This window comes from Peromyscus leucopus, chromosome 17 (assembly GCF_004664715.2).
Source record: "Peromyscus leucopus breed LL Stock chromosome 17, UCI_PerLeu_2.1, whole genome shotgun sequence".
NCBI lineage: Eukaryota > Metazoa > Chordata > Mammalia > Rodentia > Cricetidae > Peromyscus > Peromyscus leucopus.
The window spans coordinates 55674513-55699344 of NC_051077.1; the positions used below are offsets into that span (position 1 = coordinate 55674513).

General features: G+C 58.3%; 2 protein-coding genes and 1 long non-coding RNA gene across 3 annotated transcripts; all 3 read right to left on the reverse strand.

Annotated features, from left to right (window-relative positions):
• Positions 1-3809: 3809 nt before the first annotated feature.
• Positions 3810-10495, reverse strand: LOC114682871 (cartilage intermediate layer protein 2). Its single transcript, XM_028856945.2, is given in 15 exon segments — positions 3810-4212; positions 4215-4262; positions 4264-4350; positions 4352-4402; positions 4404-6232; positions 6322-6479; positions 6932-7040; positions 7234-7512; positions 8438-8563; positions 8566-8592; positions 9026-9085; positions 9088-9297; positions 9473-9526; positions 9529-9570; positions 10247-10495. Coding segments are annotated over 15 exon segments (3489 nt in total). The 5' UTR covers positions 10311-10495; the 3' UTR covers positions 3810-3867.
• A 294-nt stretch (positions 10496-10789) lies between these two features.
• Positions 10790-17165, reverse strand: LOC114682843 (yjeF N-terminal domain-containing protein 3). Its single transcript, XM_028856897.1, is given in 8 exon segments — positions 10790-10824; positions 10827-10994; positions 11988-12138; positions 12214-12327; positions 12410-12520; positions 13645-13753; positions 16910-16967; positions 17120-17165. Coding segments are annotated over 8 exon segments (792 nt in total).
• Positions 17166-17177: 12 nt separating this feature from the next.
• LOC114682892 lies at positions 17178-17496 on the reverse strand. The gene is made up of 2 exons (XR_003733096.2): positions 17399-17496; positions 17178-17333 (listed from the first exon to the last, which is right to left on the reverse strand). It is a non-coding gene; the product is annotated as an uncharacterized LOC114682892 (long non-coding RNA).
• Positions 17497-24832: the final 7336 nt, after the last annotated feature.

Below are 24832 nucleotides of genomic sequence, written 5' to 3' on the forward strand. Positions count from 1 at the left end.
GGCACAGGTGGGTGTGGTGTGACCTGAGGCATGGGGCTCCTTGGAGGTGACAGTGTCCTGCCTGGTGCACCTGCAGGTGCCCTAGGATGATAGACACTAGTTAGGGGTCCAGAGGTGCTGGGGGGTAAGGGAGGGAATATCTGACTGTAAGGGACAGAGATAGGGCGTGGCCAGGGAAGCCTGACCTCGGGCCTGATGACAGACAGAGGCATGTTGGCTCTGACGGACACACTGGCTCTATGGCCTGGACAGTGGCCCTGGGTGAGGCCGTGTCTGTCTCCCCATGTCTACGTCCAACAGCTCGGAGTCCCCTCTCCCCAGGCTGATCTCCTGATCACCTGCTAACGCCCCCACCTGGGGCCTGGGCGTGATCTCTGTGGAGAGGGGGTGCTGGGCCATGTGGGAAGAACAGACCCCCATGCCACCAGAGAAGCATATACTAACAGTGAAGTAGAGCTCATGGGGAAATGGGGGGTCCTGATAAATTGTGCAGCTTAGACTGGGCCAGCAAGACGGCTCAGCAGGTAAAGGTGCCTGACGCACAAGCCTGGAACCCACGTGAAGGAGGAGAGAGAAAATCAACCCCACAAAGCTGTCCTCTGACCTCCATCCTCTTGTGACATAAGCATGCCTGCCCACACATGTACAAAATGCACAGAGAGAAAGAAAGAATAAATTCCCCTCTGGAGCTCTCTTGTTCTGGAAACTGCTCCCCTACCTCCAGACCGCAGGCTGTGCCAGCCACCGCCATGCCCTTCCTACCCCGCCTCCCTGCCAAACCCTTACGCATCCTTCAAGACCCAGTTCCTAGCTGGTCATGGTAGCTCACACCTGTTCTGCAGTGCTCCTGTAGAAGCAGAAAGATCAGAAGTTCAAGGCTATCTTTGGCTGCATAGTGAATGAGGCCAGCCTGATCTGCATGAGGCCCTGTCTCCAAAACCAAACAGAAATGGTCAGTTGCTGTGGCCTCCAGGTTAGAGTGTCCACACTGGCTGAGGCTTTCTGCTATGAAAGAGGACCCAGCCCTTCTCCCGAAAAGCTAGTCCTGGGCCCCCAATACACTCCCTTAAAGCAAGTCCAGTCTCCAGGGCCACATCGGCCGCCTTCGGTGCTCGTCTCTCTTGCCGTCCTTCCTCCTGGATTCTGCTGTTTTCAGACTTGTTTTAAGTATTTTACTGGTCCAAGATTTTTCTCTACACCACAGTGTGAGGAATTTTAAGAACCCCTGGTTCTAAAATTATAAAATCTAAAATGTCGGGGGCGGGACGTTGGGCCTCCTGTGCCCTGAGCTGACCTCAGGGTGGCAGGACCCGGGTCTCTGAAGGGTCTTGGCCCTGATCCCTACCCCCCCACCCCACCCCCCGCTAAGGGGCGCGTCCTGGCAGCCTTGCTGGGGGTGGAGGGGGTGATGGATTTTCCAGAAGCTGTGGCTGAGGTTCCAAGAGGGAGGCTGGGTCTGAGCACCACGGTAGATGGAAGCCAGAGCAGCTGGCAGCACAGGCCGGCACCCCTTCTCTTGGAGTCTCAATCTCCTCGTGTGGAAACGGGGGGGATGCTGTCCTGTCAGTGAACAGGCAGAGAGGGGAAGAGGTCCACAACCCTCTTGGCCCAGCTAGAGAGAGGCTTCCACTGACCCCACCCCACACTAACAAAGAGACCAGGGCCAGGCCAGTCACCCCTAAAACCCAGCTGGCAAACTAAAGAAGCCCCAACACTTTCTCAAACGAAAGGTATTTGGCAAGAGGGCCGGACACCTCATTAGGGGCCTGGACTGCAGCAGGCTCCCCTTCCTGCTGCTGGGAGCCGCAGTGGTGGGGGTTACCCTTGGGCTCCCCCAGGCCGCTCTGACCACAGCTCTGGGTTTTAGAGACGGCTCTAAGCTGCCTGTCTAGTTCCAGCGGAGCCCTGGCCACCTCAGAGGCCAGGGTCTGGATTTGCCAGCTTTTTACTGGCCCTCTGGAACCCACATCCCTCGGGGTACGGGAAGGTGTTCCTGCCATGGGTGAAAATGACCCCTGCCAGGGGCGCTTGCCACACAGGGGAGCACTTGAGTGGCCAGGCCTAAGCAGAGTCTGAAGTGGAAACATCTGTGGCCACATGGGGAGGAACCGGGGTCCACAGGAGTCGACCCTAAAGGGGATCCTGTGTGCTTGGCTGCTGCCCAGACTTGCACGGTGGGTAATAAAGAGGGGTATGGAGCCCTGGGTGAGGAGGAGCCCCTGCTCCACTCCCTGACAGGACCCTGCCTCCAGGAAGTTAGGCCGTTAGAGTTCTATAACTATTTCTTGGGGCTGGGGGTAGGGCTCAGTTGGTAGAGCTCTTGCCTAGTGTACATCAAGCCCTGGGTTCCATCCCTGCTGCTACAGAAACTGGGCACACACACCTGTCATCCCAGCACTGGGAAATGGAGGATCAGGTCATCTTGACGACATAGTTTTGAGATCTCAAACCAAAATGATCCTTCTCCCAGGGACCCCACTCTCTCCAGGTCGAGTTGCAGGGATCACAAAGGGTCTCTGGGAAGCCACACTCCTGTTGGGACTCACAACCCAGACATCAGTTTCTCTGGAAAATGGGGGCATGACCAGCACACCTGTGCTGTGGAGTCAGCCTGCTTGCCCACTGGAGTTCTTTTTGAATATTTATTTCATGTCTGAGTACTCTATCTGCACGTATGCCTTTATGCCAAAAGAGGGCATCAGACCCCTCTGAGATGGCTGTGAGCCACCATGTGGTTGCTGGGAATTGAACTCAGGATTTCTGGAAGATCGGCCGCGACTCTTAACCGCTGAGTCACCTCTCTAGTCCCGCCTGGAGTTTTGAGCAGATTCTGCTGTGCCCTGACTGCCCATCACCCTGGGGCTAGGAGGGCACCAATGGTGCTTTAGCTGGCCTAGTTGGCCAAGTATGGCTGGTTCTCAGCATGAAGGTACCCAGGCCAGCACAGTGGACTCTGTTGAGGAGGTCCAAGGCAGTAATGGTGGTATGGCTATTACCTGTGTGTGGGGGTCCCCAACAGGGCCCTTCCTTGTCCTATAGCTCTTGGCCCCTAGCCAGGCCCAGCCAGCAGCTGTTAATTAGCTATTGTTTCTGCTCAGGGCCTTGGCTCATAGCCAGGTGCCTGGCACAGGTGTAGCATGCCACTTGGGGGTCCCTGAGCTGCGAAACCCAGGATTCTGTGTGCCCCCAAGCCTTGTTTGGGGGGTTTTGGTTTTCTGAGACGAGTTGGGTCTGTAGCCCAGGCTGGATATCAGAATCCACTGCCTCAGCGGCTCAGTGCTGGGATCACAGCCCGCTCAGGTTGTCTTGTGTGTAGCATTCAGCCCCACTCAGCCTCGTCCTTTTCAAAAGACACAACAGGTTGGGAATACAGCATTTTTAATTGAGCCCCACAGCACCTTGTCCCCAAGCCGAGGGCATTCCCAAGCACCATGGCATCATCCCCCTGCAGCCCTAGTTTCCACTGCATGGGGACCCCAAAGCACCCTTCCCCACACTCCATGGGGCCAACCTGGACCCCCACTCACACCCACCCACTGGAACTTTATTTCAATAAATATGACCTCAGAACCAAAGCTGGGGCAGGGAGTCCCACAAAGCTCACAAACAGCTGCGACCCAGGGCATCCGAAATCAAGGACAGGGCCTGGGAGTGAGCCAGAACCTGCCTCTCAGCAGGAGTGAGGCCCGGCCTCAGGTAACAACCACAGAGCCACGGCTGCCTGCCCAAAACATCACCATCCCGGAGTTTTTGTCTTGACCAAATTCTGGGCAGGAGAGGGGACCCGGAAGCCTGGAACAAATGGGCAAGGCTTTCTGAAGACACCGGAGTCTAAAGCGAGGCGGAGGAGTGAGGTCGTGGACCAGGTCACTGTCCCGGGCGCACGCCCAAGGGGTCGGTATCTCCGGCTTGGGCCTGGGCACCCCGGGTGGCCTGACCCATCTCCCTACGGATGTCACCCAGTGCCGATGCTGGGTTCTCCAGCAGCCGCTGGAAGAGACTGGGCCTGGCGCGGGGCTCACGGCACTGGAAGGTGACAGCCGTGCCCGCGTCCGCCTTCATCTCCCGGAGAAACCCGTCGGAGGAGCCGTCGAAGCAGCGGCCGATGGCTATCTCCTTGGCCAGCCGTGGGCTCTGGTCAGTGACCGTATAGACGCCATAGTTGTGGCCGAGCGCGTCGAGCGGGGCGAGCATAGCGAAGGCGCTTGGGTCTCGTCGTCGTCGGGAGCGAGCGGCGGGTGCCGGGCCAGGTAGTCCTGCAGGGAGCGTGTTGACGGCCACGCGGCGGCAGCTGCCCTGCGGGGTCACGGTCACCAGCGTCCTGTCCACCTGGCGCTGATCGAACAGCAATGCCGCCGCACTTGAACTCCACGCAGGCGGCCGAGGCGCCGGGGCGCTCGGTGGTGGCGCACGCTGCGGGTGTCCCGAAGGCCGTAGAGGCGGCCGCGCGTGGCCGCGTGGGTGCCGCCCGCGTTGTGCGAGCGCACCATGTACTCCTGCGGGCCCTGCAGTCGCACCTTCAGGAAGCACGCGCGGAACTCCTGCGGGTTGGGCCACCAGGCCAGCAGGTCTCCGGTCCACGAGGCGGGCGCGCCCTCACGGAACGGCACCACGTCGTACTCGTACTTGTCTGCCTCGACGCGCGAGAATCGGAAGTGGCTGTCGGTGACCGGCGCGTCCTCACAGTCGCGCAGGCGGCGCCACGGATACACGGGCCCGCGCGCCTCGGACTCGCGGCCCGCGCGTGGGCGCGCAAGGTTCACGCGGAAGCCGGTGCGCTTGAGCGCTGGGTCGTCGTGGTCTGTGCGCTGGTAGCCGAGGCGCTCCAAGTAGGGCTGTGCTACGCCCACGGCGGCTGCGGTCGCGCGTGGCCGCGACGGCGCGGCCTCCAGCTCCTCGCCGCCCAGGGTCGCGGTCACCAAAGCCGTGTAGGCGTCGGGCCGCTCGGCGTCGCAGAAGGCGGGCACGCACGCGCCGTTGGGCCCGGTGACTGCGCTGTCGAAGCGGCCCCACGCGCGAGGGTTGCCCGTGAAGCCCGGCGCGGGCTCCAGGTTGAGCAGCGTCACCACCACGCCCTGCACCTGCTCGGCGGCCGCGAAGCGGTCGGTGCCGTAGGCGCGGACCTTCACGAAGCAGCGGCGCCGCTCGGGCACGTCCAGGTTGAAGAGGCGGCGCTCGCGCACGGTGAGCGCGCCCACGAGGAACGCGCGCTCCTCCCTGCGCACGCGCGCCGCCACCTCCTCGCGCCGGAAGCCGCCTCCCCCCTGCTCGTCCCCCTCCACCTCCCACAGGCCGCTCTCGGGCTCCAGCGACCAGAGCGCCAGAGCCTCGGCGTGGCCGGGCATGCGCACGTGCTCGGCGTCCACGCGCACGGCCGCGCGCGCCGCGTGCAGCTGCTCGGCGGAGCCAGGCGCGCGCAGGTCCACCGCGAACATGCCGTAGGTGCGCAGTGGCGCCAGCTCGCCGGAGCTGTCCAGGAAGCGCAGGTCGCTGGACGCCGCGGACGCCGACGCCAGGTCACGAGGGTCCACGAAGGTGACACGCGCCTCTACTGGTCCGGCGTAGGGACGGCCGTCGGGGTAGCGGAAGGTCCCGGGCGGCAAGACCAGCTCGCCTAGAGCCGGTGCCGCCGCCTCCTCCTCCGCGCCGCCCAGAGGGATTGCACCGCCGCGCTCCGCGTCCAGCAGCACTGCGGCCGCCTTGCGCAGCGCACGGACCTCGTGGTACACGCCGGCGCCGCGGGGGTCGAAGGGCAGCACGCGGACGCTGTCCACGAACTCGCCCCTCGGGTCCACGAAGGTCACCACGAGGCGCTCGGTGGCCGGCGGCACCTCGATGGTGAAGTCGCCCTGGTAGGAGGTGAAGCCGATGGGAGCGCGGCCCAGCAGGATGTTGGCGAAGCGCAGGGGCTCCCCAGAGTCCGCAGCCACCACGCGGCCCCTCACCAGCCCCCGACGGGGCAGGCACTTGCGACAGCCACACTCGGCCACCACCTTCACCGGGAGCACGTAGCCGGAGCAGCGGATTTCCCTGCTCTCCAGGCGCAGCGCCGAACAGCAGCGAGAGCCCGCGTCCCCACAGCGAGGGCTGGAGCCCACGGGGCCCGGGCAGCGCGTGTCCGCGCACAGGCCCACGTCTAGGTAGGCGGGGCTGTCGCTGGACTGGCCACAGTCGTCCGGAAGCTTGATCAAGTGTTCCTGAGGTCGGGGGTCGCAGGCCGGCTGGCCGGGAGCTGGGAATTCCACACAACCAGGTCAAGGGAGGGGGACTGAGGTTGGGGGCGTGGGCTGGGCTCAGGTGGGGCGAGGCCGGGCGGCTCACCGAGCACGGTGAGCTGGGCGGCGCGGGAGCGCGCGGCGCCAGCCTCGTTCCAGGCCTTGCAGTGGTACTCCCCCGCCTGGGCCTCGCGAAGCCCCCGGAGCTCCAGATGCGGCCCGGACCCGTGCTGGCGCCGGTCCAGCAGCGTCCCGTTGTGGAACCTGAAGAAGGCGGATGACATTGCAGGGATCTTAGGGATGGTGGCCCGACTGCTCTGTTACTAGGGCTAGGGAGGTGCTTCCTGAAGCTCAGCCTTCTTCCTGGGCCTCTCTGCACTCTGAACAAAGGAGAAACTGAGGCGGGCATTCATTCTCTCCTGGGAGGTTTTTGTTTTGTTGAGACACCGCTGTGTACCCCAGGCTGACTTTGAACTCTTGATCCTCCAGCCTCTACAGGCTGGCCCATCAGGCCTGCTCTGTTTTTCTTCTTCGGAGACATGGTCCCACCACCATGTAGCCCACACTACTTCAAGCTCACCACAATCCTCCTGCCTCAGCGCTGGGATCATGTGTTCATCACCGCGCCTTAGGCTTTATAAGTACCACAGGGTTACAGAACTCCTGCCAACCCAGCGCCAGCCGGCCCAGTTCCCTGAGTTGGTGAAGACACTCACCAGGAGTATTTCTTAGGCATGGGGGTCCCCGAAGCCTTGCAGCAGAAGGTCACCTTCTGACCTGCCTCTCGCACTCGGGACTCAGGGTGCTTTAACAGGTATGGCTTCCCTGAGGGGATAGGAGATGGCCAAGTTCCGACCCTGCTGTAGCCCAGAGACCCCTTTTTCCTCCCATTCTCTCAGGGACAGCCCGCCTCACCCTGGACTGTCAACAAGTGAGTCACATCTTGTTTTTTTCCCCTTGGCCTGGAACGTCCTCCTCTGTCCCTCACTCCCATGTTCTTGGCTGCAAGGACACTCACCTAACTCTTTAAGGACGATGGTGACCGTGGCTGAGTTGGAGCTGTTGGCGTGGGCCTGGGCTGTCCCCGCAGAGAAGCCGTTCATCTGGGCACTGACGTTGGCCTGGCTGCCAGCGCAGACTCCAGGCACCCGGAAGGTTCCATGGGTGTCACTGATGGCTACTGTGCCAGGTCGGGCTCTAAGGAAGACCCTGGCTCCGGCCAGCTGTTGCCCAGATGGGGTGACCACTGAGCCCAAGAGGATGTGGTCAGGGCACCCGCAGGTGTCAGAGCTACACCCTAGGGGACATGGGGTGTCGAGGGCAAGAGAACTCAGTCATTCAACAAACATGTAAGCCCCGCCCCCATCGATTCCCCTGGGGCTTCGGTGTGGCTGGAGTGAGCCTGGAGACAGGGATGAGTGCGCACAGCTGGACCAGGGGGAGGAAGCTGGGCCCAGAGACGCAGGGAGGAAACTCCAAGGAAGGGACCCCAAGAGGCGATTCATAAAAGATGGCGAGGACATCCCCGGGAGCACCTAGGCAGGAGCTGGGAGCGAGGGGCTGCCTTGGACAGCATCTGTCTCACTTCCAATGCTGCTGCTTCTCCGCGAGATGGAAAATTACAGCGGAAACGAGAGCAGAGGCGCCAGGTGGGGTGGGGTCCCCACCATTGGCCACCTCGTGCCCCCACCCTATGAGGGCCTGGCTGCAGCTGTCCGCAGACCATGTTTGTGGAGCCCAGGCCCGAGTGGAATTTCCAGTCCCTCTGGCTGGCCTCCTGGCTGGCCCTGGGAGGGCCTGGGCATCGAGTCTGCCAAGGTGTGAGCGCGTGTCTGCGTGGGCGAGCAGGACAGGCGCAGGCTGAATGCTGCTGAATGCGCGCACTCAGAGTGTGCCGCTGGCTTCAGTCTGCACACAGGGCTATCTGTGTGTACACCGGGGGAAATGACCCTCAAGTCTGCCCAGACCTGCCCGCCATCCACCTACCCCTTTGCATGGTCTCTTTGCAGCGAGTTCAGGGCCTAGGATTCTACACCAGTGAAACCGCGTTCGGTTGTGCGCAGTCACGGCCCAATCCGGCAAAGGAGGAAAGCGGTTGCCAATATTGGACCCTTCTAGGCCGGCCTGTGTCCCCAGCTTCTCCACTTACTAGCCTGCCCTTCAGGGCCCCAACTTCAACTAGCCCAGCCCTCGGGCTCCTTATGTAGGCCCTGTCCTCCTACCTGGGCACCGGGACCTCACGCACTTCTGCGCCTCCTGGGGGCTCCCAGGACACGTATCCCCAGACGAGCTTTGACAGCTGCGGCGGCGCAGGCGACGGCCTGGACCGCAGCTCTTGGAGCAGAGACCCACGCGCCCCATGCGCCCCACGCGGCCTCTGCGGAGCAAGGGGGAAGATGAGGTGGAGCTGCTCACCCCCGCAGTGAGTGAGGCTCACCCCGCAGTGGGCTCTCTGGACTATGTGAGTCCGGTTCCCCTGCAGATGGTACTGCAGAGCCACCCCGGCGTCCTGCCAGTGCGTTCCTGGTTAGCCCTGCTGTTTCCCATCGGTCTTGAACACGATGGCGCTCAAGCCATCCCCCAGCACTGAGCTGTTCAGGATGGGCCTATGGGGTCCCGGCATGCACCACGTACCACCTGGGCCCAGCTCCTCCCCTCAAACCAATGCCCACAGGGTGATAGGTATGTCTCATCGAAGCCATGCCCACACGGCCCCAGCTGGGTGGACATCCAGGCCCTGCTCTCACTGGGCCTCACTCCTCAGGGTCACACTTGTTCCCGCCCGCCCGGACCACCGGCCGCGCCCTTACCCAGTGGGCAGCGGAAGCGCACATGGTAGTTGGAGCAGCGGCGGCCTCGCGGCTGCTCCGATTGAGACACCAGAAACCGCGTGCTGGGTTGGCATGTACCCGCTCGCCCACGGAGGCCGGTAGCGCCCAGTCTGTGGTGCGCGCCTCCAGCGCCAGCGGCCGCGGGCACACGCGCGCGGGACCGTAGTAGAAGCGGATGGCGGCCAAGCTCTCGAAGTCGCCATCTCCTCCCGGGTGGTCCACGTTGAACCACGACGTCCACTCGCTGGCCTCTGCGGGCACCGCGCGCGTGCTGAGCCTGGGCCCCACCTCCCTCCAGCCCTGCAGCTTGGGGCCCTTGGGTCAGGGCTTCCAGGAGCTGCGATGTCCAAGGACTCCTCACTCTCCCACCCTCCCCATAACCCCACCAGGCCCAGGTCACACAGGCCGGTTGCAGAGGCGACTCACCCTCCCAGTCCTCCAGGGCTGGCGAGGGCTGGCTGGGGTCTGGCGGCCGTCTAGAAGACCCCGGGCGGCTGCAGTGCGCTCCTCGGTAGAGGTGGCGTCTGTGGGAGTGCAAGGAGGTGCAAGATGGGGACCGCTGAGACCCCTTTCTGGTGCGACAAGGGAGTCGTGACCACTGTGTTTCATGGGGCAGGAAACTGAACTCTAGCCCTGGGGACTGCAGCGCCATCCCTCGGCTGCTAGTCCATCACTAGCAGCGGACCCTGAAGCCCTATCCCTCTGCAGCGGTTGGGTGACTATGTCCCACTCTGCCCCTCCAGGCCCAAATGTTATCAAACACAAGTTTAGTCGCATGCATTCGGCAGTGAGTCTGCACGCAGACCGCTGCGTTCTCTTCCTGAAGTTCCTCCTGTTCTACTCTTCCCGGGCTCTCTAGGTGGGACTCAAGGTCCCAACAGAGAAGTACTTGGCTTCTCTGGCCTCCAACTTTCCAAGATGGACTAGGAGGAGTGACGGGTTCAGGCGAACCCCTTCTTCCTGGAGCCCCAGTCTTCTGAGAAGTGGGCCTGTCACCAGCCGCGCGGGGGACGGCTCCGACCACTTCGCACAGGTTTCGAAACCTGGCGATTTAGGGTTCAAAGCCTTGGCCTGGTGCTCTATCCCGGGAGAGGATGGAAGAGGTCTCTTTCCGCCGCTTTCTGCGAAGCTCGTGAGATGCCTCCCACCCCGTTTTCTGCGCGCAGGGCGGTCACTCTCGGAGGTCCCGGGGCATCTCACCTCGCGCTCCCGCTAGGTGCGCGACTGCGATGCAGAGACAGAGCGAGGGCAGCGGTGACGCCATCGCCAGGTCGCAGCGGCTCGGCGAAGCGCTCGGATCCGACTGGGGCGGGTCCGGCGGCTACTAGGGACTGATGGGGGCGGGACGCGACCGAAAGCCACGCCCTGTAAACCGTAAGCGGTTGCTCCTCTTCGATGCCTCCGCCCTCAGACTGCGCTGTGTCCCGCCTTCCCCCTCCGCCTTCTCCAACCGGGTCCTGCGCCGCGTGGGAGGCGCCATTTGGTCTTAAACTTGAAGTTGCTTCGGCGGCTGGAAGTTCTCTATCGCGTTTAACTTCGGTCTTGAGTACTCTAGGCCACTCCCGACAGCCTGGAAGTCCCACCCAGGTCTACCCTCTATTCTAGGAAGCTCTAACCGCGCAGCTCCTCTCCTCTCCGAAGGAAGTTCCTTCTCCACCCGCCCACCCCCTGGTCTGGCGCACAAAGGAGGCAGAGGAGAAGGTGGTGGTGATGTTTATTGGTGCGGGTCCCAGCGCGCGCCAGTTACAGCGCGGCCACGCAGTCGGTGCCGGTATATTTGGCAGGCGCAGGCCAAACTTGCGGCGCACGTCCTCAGGCACGAACCTGCCGGCCACAAAGTGGTGGCGCCCGGAGAAGCGGCCGGCGCAGCTCTTGGGCGCAGCGAAGGACACTAGCACGTCGGGCTGCACCGCGTCCTTCGCGTCGCCGCCAGCCTCGGCGTCCCAGCCTGAGGGCGGAAGAGGGGGAGCTGGGAGGACCGCGCTCCCGGGCCGGGTCTGCCCTGTCTCCCTCCAGGTCCGGTGCCTCAACCTCCGACACGTGGGGAGCTGGTCAGACCTGCTGACCGCAGAACCGCCTCCGCCTCGATCACACCGTTTCCTCCGCTGTCTGGCAAGACCAGCCTCTGCCTTCGGATCCGTACCTCCCGCCCCACCGGACAGAAGCCGCTTTGCTCAGACCAGACCTTCCCCACTCCCTGTCCTTCGTCTGACTTCAGCCTCCCTTCTCGATCAGGTCCCCACCCTGTACTGTGACCTGAGACCTCCTCCCTCAGAACTGTGCCCCTACCTCCCCACCGGATTTATGTCTTTCTCCAGCCTGGGACGTCCCCAACCCACAGGAGTCTGTCACTCTGTCAGGGACAAGCACGCCTCTCCTTGCCTCAGACACTAACCGGAAGCTGCCTGCTCCTCTCTCTGACAAGAGGCTTCCAACGGCAGGTCCCTCTCCCCACCCCCACCCCCGTCCACCTGCAGCCTACCCCCCTCCCCGGACTAGATATGTCTCTAGATATGATCTAGGATGGCTCCGGGGCCCTCCAGCGGGGACATTTCCACGCAGCCTCCAAAGAGAGCTGGGAGCTGTCTGTCCCTGGCAGGCGTGGTCTCTTGAGGAGTGAGCTCACGTCTGCCCTGTAGCAGGGCCAGCGGTGGGTGGTGCCGGTTTAACTGGGCACTCGGACCGAGAGGACACCGGGTCACTTGGGGCAGCCACTTGTAACTTCCCCATCCTTAGGATGGGCGTGAAACAGGATGAGGGCAGACACGGAAAATAAGGTTGAAAGACTAGGATGGGGAAAACCTAGGCTAGGGTCGTGTGTGTGTGTGTGTGTGTGTGTGTGCGCGCGCGCGCGCGCGCGCGCAAACGGGGGACACTGAGGCTGGAAGAGGTGGATAGGGAAAACAGGCCAGGGTGACCAGGCTGCCCCCGGGTGGCATGCCTGAGGGGACGTCCAGGCTCACGAGCGGGATGGAAAGCCGCTTCAGCGTGGCCAGCGCGCGCGCGCAGGGCCCACCCGCCTCCGCCGGCCGCACTCCGGGGCCTAGCACCGCGTCCACCACCAGCCCGTATGCGTCATCGATGAGCCGCACCTGTGGGGAGTAGGGAGGTGTCAGGGGCCTGGATGGCAGACGGGCCATGGCGGGGTCAGAGTGGGTGCAGCTGACCTCGGCGGGCAGGAAAGACAGGAAGGGGATGTCCATCTTCTCGCACTGCGTGGTCAGGTCGCGGTGCAGCGCATCGGCTGAACGCACCGGGCAGAAGATGCTGGGCTGGTACTCCTGGGGAACCCGGGTCGGGTGATGGCTGCAGCGGGACCCCAGCCCCAACTCTGCCCCCCCCCCATAGGACCCTGCTACTCACGAACACCCGAAGGTGCCGGGCGCATGCCAGCCCTACAGCGCCGTTCTGTTCCGGACCGCAGACCACCAGCACCGTCCTCTGCTTGCGCGACAGCGAGGGCAAGGGGAACGCCTGCGACAGCACAACAGGGGTGGCTCGATGGTGGGGAGGGGACTGAGGCGGAGGGACGGAGCCGTGGTCAAGAGGTGGTCTGCGTGCAGGGCAGATTGACTCCGGCCGCCAGACTGGGGACCCAGCCTCTGAGCCCAGGCCCAGTGTGGTTTGTTCACTCCACACACACTTTGGACACATCCCCACTCTCCTTGCTTAGCTACCCCCAAGTTACAGTGAAAAGTGGGGTGATCCTGGAGTGAGGGCTGCAACTGGGCAAGCATGGCGCCTAGACCATCTGTATTTCCTGTTTGCCTTCTATTTCAGAAGCTCGGTCTGCACGGTTTGTTGTTACTGTGTGAGAGGTTCTCGCTCAGGGTGGTCTTGAACTTACACCAATCCTGCTGCCTCAGGTCTCCAACTGTCAAGTTGGCAGTTGTGAGCCTCCACCAGGGCAGCCTGGACTACCAAAGAGGGCCAGTGAGGTGGCTCAGCAGGTAAAGGAGCTTGCCACCAAGCCTAGGGAGGGGCCCGGGTTTCTTTCCTGAGACCCACATGGCGGAAGAACATTGGCTCCCCACAAACGCCCTCCGAGCTCCACATGCACACGCTCACATGGGGGCTGGGCAATAAATGTAATTAAAAAAAAAAATGTAAAGGAAGGAGAGGCGGGGCACAGGCAGAGAGGGGGCATACTCTTCCTTGGGTGTCTGCATTTATAACCGAATTGCCCCTGTTCATGGAGGACCCCAAGGCCAGGCTCAGTGGCCTCACAGCCAGCACCTCTGGCATCAGTACTCTCCCGTCACATTGGGGACACTTCTAGGGTGAAGGTTTTAGCTGAGCAGGATACATCTAGTTTGAGTCCTGCTTCAGACCTCATTTGACCACGCTGCTCATCTCTGGACCTGCTTCCTCGTGGGAGCATTTAGGGGTATTCAGATGGCTGTCAGGTAGGTCATACTTCTAGGGGACCCAGGCCTGCGCTTTGAGGGCCCAAGCCCCACCTGTGGGTGTTCCCCATCTGAGTCTCTGGGGACCCCACTTCTGCCTTCTCTGGCAGCGAGCTGAAAATGAAGCCTTGTACTTCAGTTTCCCAACCCCAGCGATGAGTTGAAGTAGCCCCAAGCCAAGGGAGCCGGTACCTTTGTCACAGCCACAGCACTGGCATGCCCGCATAGTTCCACCAGCTGCAGCCGCCCAAAGCGGTACTCGTCCAGCAGCTCGCGCTCCAGGGCGGCCGCCTCCGAGGTGCTGCGGGCAGAGTCGGGCAACAGGCTCAGGGGCTGCCCAGACCTGGCTGAAGGCTCTGGCCCGTCCTGGCCCACGAGGAGCCTCAGTGGCAGGTCCATCATCTCTTGCCCACTTTCCCATCCCACAAGCATGGTTTGAAATGGCAGCCTCAGCCAGAGGCGCGCACTCTAGTGGTGAAAGACACATGTCACTCAGCGGTGGTGTCGTGTCCGCCCGTCCCCCCCCCAAAGCTGAGCGACCCAGAATCAGAAGGAAAGATTCTGAATGCAGACTGATCCCCTACACTGCATATCCCAGGGCGTCATTGAACCAATTCTCCTCCCTCAGATTTATAACTGGAGTGCCCACACACTCCCAAACCTTAGAAGATTTTGATGGGGAGGTGAGTTGATTTTTGACACAGGAATCCATGAATGAGGAAGGTGTAAAACACTGGAGGGGCAGTGAGTGAGGCTCGTGACCGTGGGTTTTGAAGACTGCAGTTTAGCAGCTCATTCAGGAAGACGGAAGTGGGACCTTCACCTTGACGGCCCATCGTCAGGGACAATGAAATTAAGATATCTGAACCTGGCCTTGTAGCCCATGTCTTTAATCCCAGTACCTAGAACGCAGAGGCTGGCAGATCTGTGTGAGTTTAAGGACATACATAACATGTTCCAGGCCAGCCAGGGCTACATAGTAAGACCCTATCTTTGTTTGTGTTTTTGAGACAGGGTTTCTCTGTGTAGCCCTGGCTGTCCTGGATCTCGCTCTATAGACGAGGCTGGCCTAACTCACAGAGATCCACCTGCCTCTGCCTCCCGAGTGCTGGGAGTGTGCCACTACTGATGGACATGAGACCATATCTTAAAAAAACAAAATTAGGGGTTGGGGATTTAGCTCAGTGGTAGAGCACTTGCCTAGCAAGCGCAAGGCCCTGGGTTCGGTCCTCAGCTCCGGAAAAAATAAAGAAAGGAAAGATTACCTGGCCAGAGATGGGCTGCTGGGCCAAATGGCTTTACCACCACTTGGCTGAGGGCCGTGTCCAGTTACCTCTAACAGAACTAACTGAAGGCAAGAATAGATCACATAATCCCTAAGTCTGTTCACAAGTCATTAGCAATTGAATGTTGCACATGTGGACACCTGCCAAGCATGTGTGAGGTCTGGGTTCCACACCTAGCACTAGGGAAGACCTTTTAGAAAGCAATGTCAATCGAGCACAGGAGCAGGGCAGCGTCGGGGCCTCCGCTTGCTGCAGGGCAGGTACTCAGCACACACGCGCAGGGCTGGGGTAGGCAGAGTCGGCTTGGTGCCAACGGCTCTCTCCTGACATTCCAGCTGTGCACTGGGGGGGAGGGTGCCTACTGGCCAGCAGTCACTGCCAAGAGATGCCAGTCAGGGCATCCTGGAAGAAGGCAAAGCAAGAAGTGAGAGCGCTGGAACAAGTCAGGATGTGTGAGGGGCAGGACAGGCAGGGCTCGGTGCGCACGCCTTTAATCCAGCCTCAGAGGCAGGTGGATGTCTGCGTTACAGAGACAGGCAGAAGATTCAAGTGGAGGATGGGTTTGAGAGGCACCCAAGAAGCTACACTTGCCTCAGACCAGGAGCACAGTGCAGGACACAGGCTTCCTGACAGGGGCTACAAGAGATGGTGGGGGTGGCGCACGCCTTTAATCCCAGCACTCGGAGGAGGCCAGAGGCAGGTGGATCTCCGAGCTGGAGGCCAGCCTGGGCTACAGAGTTCCCGGCAGCCTGGGCTAGCAGAGAGAACCCCCCCACAACACACACACAAAGAAGCAGGGCACAGAGGAGGACAGTTTAGTTAGGAGGGCGGGACCACAGGGCAGAGCAGAAACCCGGAAGGAGGTGTGGCACTGCACTGCACCTAGACGAAGGGCCATGGACCACCGCCAGCTCTGGGACGACACATCCAGTGTGGGTCAGGCTCGGACACGGTGGCACGTACTCGAATCCCAGCACTTAGCGGGTGAGGCAGGACCATCGCAAGTCCGTAGCCTGCTTAGTGAATTTCTATCTCAAAAACAAATCTGCAGGGCTGAGAGATGGCCAGTGGTTAAAAAGCCAGGGGTGCTCTTGCAGGGGACTAAGTCCAGCACCCACACTAGGCACTTCACAACCACCTGTCACTCCAGCTCCAGGGGAACCCAGTGCCCTCACCTGCACAGCCACCGTGCAACACACACACAAAAGGAGGAGATGCCTTACATTCATAAACGGCTCGCCTTGCAAGCAGGAACTTAACTAAATTCCCAAACCCACAGAAAAAAAACAAGAAGCAGCTGTGCAGGAGCTGTGCCTGTAACACACGGCCAGGTACAACCGGGAGTGTGGAGCTCACTGGCCAGCCAATCTAGAAACCAGTCAACTTCAGGTTCAGTGAGAGACTGTCTCCAAAACCTGAGGTAGAGAACAGCGGCAGGACATCCGATGTGGACCTTCTGGCCCCCCGGCAAGCACAACCCGTCACCTGGACTGGAAAGGCATCGGCCCCTCTTGCCCGGCAGTCATCTCTTTGGGGGGTGGGGGGTGTCTCCTCCTGAAAGTAGGCAGTCCAGGGGAAAACCCAACCAGGGGCAGTGGTTAATCCTGGTGGACAGAGTGGACGAGAGCTCATGGACCAGCAGGGAAGCCCATCTGCTATTTGGAGGCTGTTATGGGGGAACCCCCCCCCACCCGGAAATTCCCTAGGACAGGGACAGCAAGGCTAGGGTCTTTTCAGGCAAGTGTTGAGGTCTGAAAAGGGAACTGGGCGGACAAACACCGCCAAATCATTTCTAGAAGGGCAAGGAACCTTCAGCCAAGGTACCCAGTGCTCTCCCCAACACGTCTACCCATCACTATTGCTCACCTGGTGACCTGCACACATGGTCTCTTGCGCCTGAAATGGAGCGCAGGGTCACAGCCCCACCCTGAACTTCTTGGCTTCAGTGGCAGTTGATATTCAAAGCCTCGTGTGTGAATCCAAGGCCTTCAGGTTGATCTCTCAAACAGTGAGCGGGTAACGATGAGGGCCGGCTTTGCCTGGAATGCGGTTCCCTGGCAAACTCGACTTCTGCTGCACCTGCAAGCTCCCAGCAAACCCTAGGGCCCACCCCAGTCATTCCCCTGCCTCCAGCCTGCCACCCTGGCCTCAGCCCCCTGTCACCTGCTGACCTGAGAAAGCGCCTCTCCTCTGGCGCCTCCCGGCCCCTTGTCGCCGCCGCATGCACTGCTGCTCATGGCCGCAAAGGCAAGCAAAGGCAGGCTGGCTCCACGCTGCTTTTAAGCAAGTCCGGTGGGCGGAGCCCTGTGACTGAGCGCCTGATTAGCAGGCCCTGGGAGGCGCTGCATGCAGCTATTGGCCAAAGCACAGGGTGACTTAACCCTGAGGTGTCCGGGCAGCAGACAGGTGTAGAGGGATCAGAGACATGCTGGCGCTTATTTTGATGATTCTTTATTGTGGGCGTGGGCTCGGGCCCTACATGTACCAGGAGAAGCCGAACCTGGCGTTGTCCAACTCCTCCTTGGTGCGCAGCCCGTACAACTCTTCGAGGAGGGGCGGCACCCAGCGCGTGGTGTGGAACACAGACTCGCCCACCTGCGGGCAGGGCGGGGTCAGTCCATCAGTCCCGGCGGACCACCCCACCCCACCCCCGGACTCACCTTCCAGTCAGGCACGTCTTTCATGATGACGGCCTCCTCCTCCAGGTTCTCCGAAGAATCTGCAGGGTCCTGTGGCCACAGGGTGGGGTGAGATCAGACCCACCCAGGGTGACCACTGTCCCTCCTTGACCGTGAGGCCCTCCCACCCTGGCCTACCTTCCTGTCCATCTCTGCCTGGAAGAGCGGCATGAGGGCGATCCGGGCCTCCAAATCTTCGATCTGCAGGCGCCTGTGAAACCGTGCACCCACTCGGGGTCAAATGGGGCCACTGAGGGAGTGTGGAAGAGATATGACAGGACCACAGGACGCTGGTGGGAGGGAAGGGGAGGGCAAGGCTGGCACCTGAGCTGGGGACAGGAAGGCAAGTCTGCAGCTGGCACGGACTGACTACAGCAGCCACAAAAGTGTTGGCTTTCACATTTTCCTTTCAAGTAAACTTTTTTTTTTTTTAATCCTAAAAATAGCCCTGTCTGATGATCTGGGTGGAGAGGGGGGCACACTCATCACCACCAGGCTCTGGGCCTTACAAAATCAGTTTCCTTTGTTCTCAAAATAGCAGGGCATTGGGCATGCAGGTCTTTCCCGCAGCTATTACCCCACAGGAGTCGGGAACTTCTCAACTTCAGGGGCCAGGGAAACAACCCAGTGATGTGGTCTAGAAGAGCCTCTGGTGGGCTCTCTTTCCAGAGACACCCTCATCTATGACACTCATGGTCCTCGTCTTTCTGGCTTTCAGGGGACATACCTCCCATGGTCTGGGTCCTTTCTGTTGAGGTCTCACTGTGTGGCCCTGGCTCGTCTGCAGCTCCTAGAGATCCACCTGCCTCTATGCCCAGTGACCTCTATGACCACACACAGTGCCAGCAGGAGACCCCAAGTTCCAGGTGTCCTACTGTTTATGCTATCCTGGACCAGGAACAACTCAAGGCCGATCTCCAGCTCTTCCCTTTAGGGACAGGAAGTGAGGGGTAGGATCCATACTTCCTGGCCCCAACAACTAGCCAATCAAGAACACCGTCACCCTCACAGAAGCCCTGGGAGTGAGCAGGGCCTACCTGCGCTCCCGGTTCACCTCATTATTCTCCAGTAGCCAAAGAGCAGGTCCCGATGCCCACCGCGAACATGCTGTAAGCCTGCAAGAGAAGTGAGGCCGCCTTCTCAGCAACACTGGGTCTCTGGAAGTGGTGTCTGTCTGCTGACTCTCTCTCCACACCCCCACAAGGGCCTGTCCTCCCTCAGCCACTTCCCCGGGACAGCCTCCAACTCTCCTGCTCTGTGTCAGGCAGTCTGGACTGGCACACTTTCTGGGAGGTTACAGGCCAGCAGGGACACAGGAGAGCCCCAGGGTCTAGAACAGTGCTTCTCAACATGTGGGCCGTGACCCCTTTGGGGTTCAAACAACCTTTCACAGGCGTCACACATCAGATGTCCTGCAATCAGATATTTACATTATATTTTACAACAGTGGCAAATTAGTTATGAAGTAGCAATAAAAATAATTTTATAGGTTGGGATCACCACAACAAGAGGAACCATTTTTTGTTATTGTTGTTTTTGAGACAGGGTTTCTCTGTATAGCCATGGCTGTCTGGATCTCACCCTGCAATCAGGCTGGCCTTGAACTCACAGAGACCTGCCAGTCTCTGCCTCCCAAGTGCTGGGATTAAAGGCTGGTGCCACCACTGCCGGTGAAGAACTGTATTAAAGGGTCATAGCATTAGGAAGGCTGAGAACCATGTCCAGGACAAAGGTGCCAGGTATGGTGGTACACGCCTTTAATCTCAGCACTCAGCAGAGGCACCTGTGAGGTGGGGGGCAGCCAGGCTGACACACAGACCTTGTCTTGCAGGACGGGGTGGCACACAAACCAAACCAAACCACCAAAGGTCAAAGGCCTGGTCTCCACCAGAGAGGGCTCTGACTGCACCACCAGAGGCTGGAAGCGCCCGGGGTGCGCACGGCCTCCTCCTGACTCCAGGGTGGCGTAGGCACCATGGGCTCAGCAGGGTACGCCACCTGCCTGCACCAGGGGAGACAGGGGCCACCATAAATAATTACTTAAGGCCAGCGGGGGAGTTCCAATCCTGAGCGGCAGGACACGCTCCAGGGGTCACCACGCGATCAGTGACTACAGAATGTGTGGAGAAGGCTGGGCCACAGGGGATAGAACAGGTTCTGGGGGCGAGGCCGACTAGACCTTCCGCTGGGTCAGGAGCTAAATATTTCCCACCGCTTAGTTCAGACTTTAAAGCTCATGTTCAGAGGCAGGCCTCCAGCAGGGACAACAGGGTGGCTGGTCCCAAGTCCAGCGGTTACAAGTTCTCTGGGATGCCCTACGCTTTCAGGACCATCTCTGACCAGTTGACTGTGGGTATACTCGGCCTCCACCCGACTGGGGAGGTGTCTGCACCCTCATTTCCAACAGCTAAGAGAACCTAGTGGCCCCGGAATCTGACCTGAGTCATTCCCCCCCAAATTCTCAGAAGAACAAACAGGCTCTTGTGGGAAGTTCTGGTCCTTAAGTGTGGGCATCCAAGTGTGGCCCCACTTCTCTAGAGTGAGAGGCCAGGGATGAGGGAGCCACATGCTGACTTGACTCCCAGCCTTCACCTGCCCTGCTGGCTACAGTAATCACTGGGGTAGACTCCATTTCAGGAGGTACCATGGGGGAGAGAGGGTGCAGAACCACATCCTCCACCTCAGTCCCCAAGTAGCTGAAGGTGTGGGAGGCACTGCCACCCTGTGTCGTGTCCCCGAATCAATGAACCTGTGAGCAGGTGGCAGTGTGAGATCCAGAACCGTCACCACCAGAACTCGACCCTTCCCTTCAGAGAAACCACAGGCAGGTCAGGAAATTCATGTGGAAGTACCCAGGGCAGTAACGGCTGCTTCCAAGAGCAACGTTGCAGGATTCAAACGTGACAGCTCCAGACTCACCAGGCAGCTGTGTGTGCACAAAGACATGCTGGCATGAGGGCAGTCACGTTTGCCAGCAGGACAGAACCAGACGTCCAAATCCGCAAATAAACCCTCACATTTTACAGTCAATTGGCTTTGGACAAAGATGCCACAATAATTTAATGGGGAGGAGCCTCCTCAGCACAGGACCACTGGCCACACAGATGGACAATGCCCCTGCTCACCTAGAACAACTCCCAGTGGATGGAGGCCTGGAGGTAAGAGCTGGTGTCCCATGGCTGAGGTCAGTTGGCACCGAGTGCCAGTCTGCCTAACAGGCTGGATTCCTGGGTTCCACCCTAACAGCATAAACCAGGAGTCGTGGCACATGCCTGCGATCCCACCACTTGGGAAGCAGAGGCAGGAAAATCAAGAGTTCAAAATCATCCTTGGCTACATGGGGAGTTTGGGGACAGCTGAAGCTACATGAGAACACCCCCCCCCAAAAAAAAAGAGGCTAGGTGTGATATCAAAAGCCTTGAGGCCGGTGTACCTCTGTGAGTTACAGGCCAACCTTGTCTACATAGAGTTCTAGGCAGGCAGGGTAAATAGTGAGACCTGTATTTAAAAGAAGAAGAAAGAGAAAGAAAGAAGGAAAGAAAGAAAGAAGGAAGAAGGAAGGAAGGAAGGAAGGAAGGAAGCAAGGAAGGAAGGAAGGAAGGAAAGAAAGAAGAAAGAAAGAAAGAAAGAAAGAAAGAAAGAAAGAAAGAAAGAAAGAAAGAAAGAAAGAAAGAAAGAAAGAAAATTAATTTAAAAAAAAAAAGAAGAAGAGCCTGTGGTGGTGTCACACCGCCTTTAATCCCAGCACTCAGGAAGCAGAGACAGGTGGATCTCTGTGAGTTTGAGGCCAGCCTGGTCTACAGAGTAAGTTCCAGGATAGCCAGGGCTACACAGAGGAACCTATCTGAAAAAAGAGCCAAGTGCCCTGGTGCATTTCCATAATGCCAGCACTCATGAGGTGGGGCGAGAGGACCACTGTTTGCAGCTTCCCTGATTTACAGCAAGTTCCAGACCAGCAGGGCTACTAGTGAGACCCTGGTTCAAACAAAGACATTCACAGCATGGTGCCCCCGGCCTCCCCCAAAACAGTAAGTACAGAAAATGTACTCCAGAACAAAAACAGGGCTTCCTTCAGTAAAGACACATCATGCTGTAAACGGCACTATTACTGAATAGGCCCCTGGGAATGAAAACATATGCAGACAACCCCTCACGGTGGAGGGGGCTGTGTGCCTTTAATCCCAGCACTTGGAAGGCCAAGGCAGGCAGAGCTCTGTGAGTTCAAGACCAGCCTGGTCTACACAGTGAGACTGTTTCAAAAACCAAAAATAACAACACAACAATTATTACAGGGCTGAGCATGGTGTGAAAGTGTGCTGGTGATGCCATGAATGGGAAGGAAGCCATGTCAGCTGCAGAGGAAGGAGGGTGCAGAAAATAGCCACCCTGAAACCAGTCTGGGGTCTGGAGACAGAGAGGCTCCTCCGGGCTTCCCCAGGCTACCACAGGCCTCAGTGACCAGGAGCAGTGCAAGGCAGGAATGCTGACATATGTGTCCCACCAGCTCGGAGCTCCTTGAGACAGGACTGGCCATGTGCACTCACTGGCCAGCCAGACACAAGTGCGGATATGAACAGAGCCTGACCTGTCACTTGCAGTGTGTTCACCCTCTGCATCTGGTGAGGTGGGGTGGGGTGGGTCTGCACAGAGCTGGATCGGTGGTGCCGCTGTGTCATCCAGTACTTGGGAGGATGAGACTGAGGCAGGAAGGCCAGCCTGGCTACACACCCACACCCACACCCACACAAAACAAACAACAAACTGTCAGGGCTGGACCCATGGCTAAGGTTAACAGTACTTGCTGCTCTTAAGAGAACCAAACTTTGTTCCCAAATCCCATGCTGCGGTGCCTATAACTCCAGCTCAGGGGATCTGACGCCTCTTCTGGCCTCCATGAGAACCTGCACTCACATGCAGACATGCACACACACATAGTTATATCGTAGCCAGGCATGGTGGTGCACTCCTTCAATCCAGCACTTGGGAAACAGAGGCAGGTGGATCTCTCTGAGTTTGAAGCCAGCCTGGTCTACATAGAGAGCTTCAGGCCAGCCAGGGCTACATAGTGAGACCCTGTCTCTAAATAAATAAAATCTTAAAAATAAAACAAGCAAACAAAAAAGGTTCAGGGCAGTAAGCACGGCTGTGTCAGGATCTGAAGAGGAGGGAAAGCACATTGTAACTTCTAAACAAAAGGAAGGCTGGGCAGAGGGCTCACCTGGCAGAGTGCTTGCCTAACAGGCACGAGCCTGGGTTCCGTAGCCAGCACCACAGAAGCCAGGCTTAGTGCCAGACTCCTGTCATCCCAGCACTCAGTAGGTGGGAGCAGGCTCAATCCAGGGTCATCCTAAGCTTCAGAGAAATTCAAGGACTTGAATGAAACCTTGCCTCCAAATAAACAAATGCAGGAATACATAAAGATTAAAAATAAATAAACAAGCTATGCCGACTGAGGAGCCCACCAGCTCAATCTAGGAGCCCTATGGGCACATGCTATGTAGAAAACATGTGCAGGCCTGAGCAGGGCACGGGCGTGGGTGTGTTATACTTCAGAAAGAGATGGGAAAAGAGGAGCTGCCAAATGGCTCTGTTGGTAAACATGCTTGCTATAGAAACCTGATGATCTGAGTTCAATTCCTGGAACCCACATAAAGATAGAAGAAAACTGACTTAACACAGTCGTCTCTGACCGCCACATCCCCAAACTCCCCACACACATGCACGCACAATGATAAATATTAAAAAATAGGCCAGGTGGTGGTGGCGCACGCCTGTAATCCCAGCACTCGGGAGGCAGAGGCAGGAGGATCTCTGTGAGCTCTAGGCCAGCCTGGTCTACAGAGCTAGTCCAGGACAGGCTCCAAAGCTACAGAGAGACCCTGTCTCAACCCCCCAAAAAAAAATAGAGCTGGACGTGGTGCACACTCCTTTAATCCAACAATGGAGAGGCAGAGGCAGGCCGACCAGAGTTGGAGGCCAGCCTGGTCTACAGAGGGAGTTCTAGGACAGCCAGGGATATACAGAGAAAATAAAAAAAATAATAAAAAAAAAAAAAAAGAAAGGAAGGAATGGAGGAAGGGAGGGAGGGAGGAAGGAAGGAAGGTGACAGATTTGGTGCACACATCTATTATTCCAACACTCCTGAAACTTGCCTGAAACAGGAAGAGCAAGAGAAAGGGAGTTCAAAGCTAGCCTGGGAAAGAGTGTGAGTCTTAAGAAAAAGACAGAGGTGCAGGGAGACGGCCCAGGGGTCAAGAACACTGGCTGTTCTTGCAGAGGTTTGGTTCCCAGCACCCATGAGGCAGTCCACAATTGCCCCTTATCTCCAGTTCCCAGGTTTCTGGTGCCTTCACCTGGCCTATGCACAAACAGGTGCATAGATAAAATGCAACAAAACACTCACATAAAATAAATAAAACCTTTAAAGAGCACTTGCTGGCCCTGTGGTGGTGGACCACACCTTTAATCCCGGCGCTCTGGGGAGACAGGAGCCAGCATATCTGTGAGTTCCAAGCCAGCCTGGACTACAGAGTGAGTTCTAGACAGCCAGGGCTACACAGAGAAACACTTTCTGGAAAAAACAAAAACAAAGTACTTGCTGCTCATTCAGTTTGTAGCACTCACATGGCAGCTCACAACTGCCTGTCACTTCAGTTCCAGGGATCAAATACCCTTTTCTGGCTTGCATAGGCACCGATATGCATGCAGTCCTAGAACTAACTTTATAACCCAGGCTGGCCTTGAACTAAGAGACCTGCCTGCCTCTGCCTCCGAGTGCGGGAATTAAGAGTGTACGTACCACCACCACCCAGCTGGTTTTTGAAACAGGGTCTCACGATATAGTCCTGGCTGGCCTGAACTCTACATAGCCTAAGCTAGCCTTGAACTTGCAGTGATCCCACCTTTGCTTCTCTTGTGCTGGGGTCACAGGTGAGCCAACACATAGGTTTTGCTTTTTAATTGAAGCATAGTTTGCATAATATGCACAGTTAAGTCTGATGAATTAAAATCTAAATTCGTAGAGTGGAGTTACCAAACTCAGGTCCTCTGGAAAAGCATCAAGTGATCCTAACCACTGAGCCATCTCTCCAAGTCCCTGAGTTATTTATTTATTTATTTATTTATTTATTTATTTATTTTAGGGGGAGACGGCATCATGTAATGTAGCCTAGTTGATCTATGTAGCCCAGGATGACCCTAAACTCCCAATCCTCCAACTCAGCCTCCTAAGTGCTGGGATGACGGGTGTCCACCACTCAGTACTATTTATGCCGTACTAAGGGTGGGACCAGGGCTCTGAAATGCTAGGCAGGCACTATACCCCTAGCTATTGTATTTTTATAACTTTGAGCACTGAGGGTAGAGACCTTAATGTTCCCATTCTTTCCCTGTTGAAATCAATAATAAATGTTACTT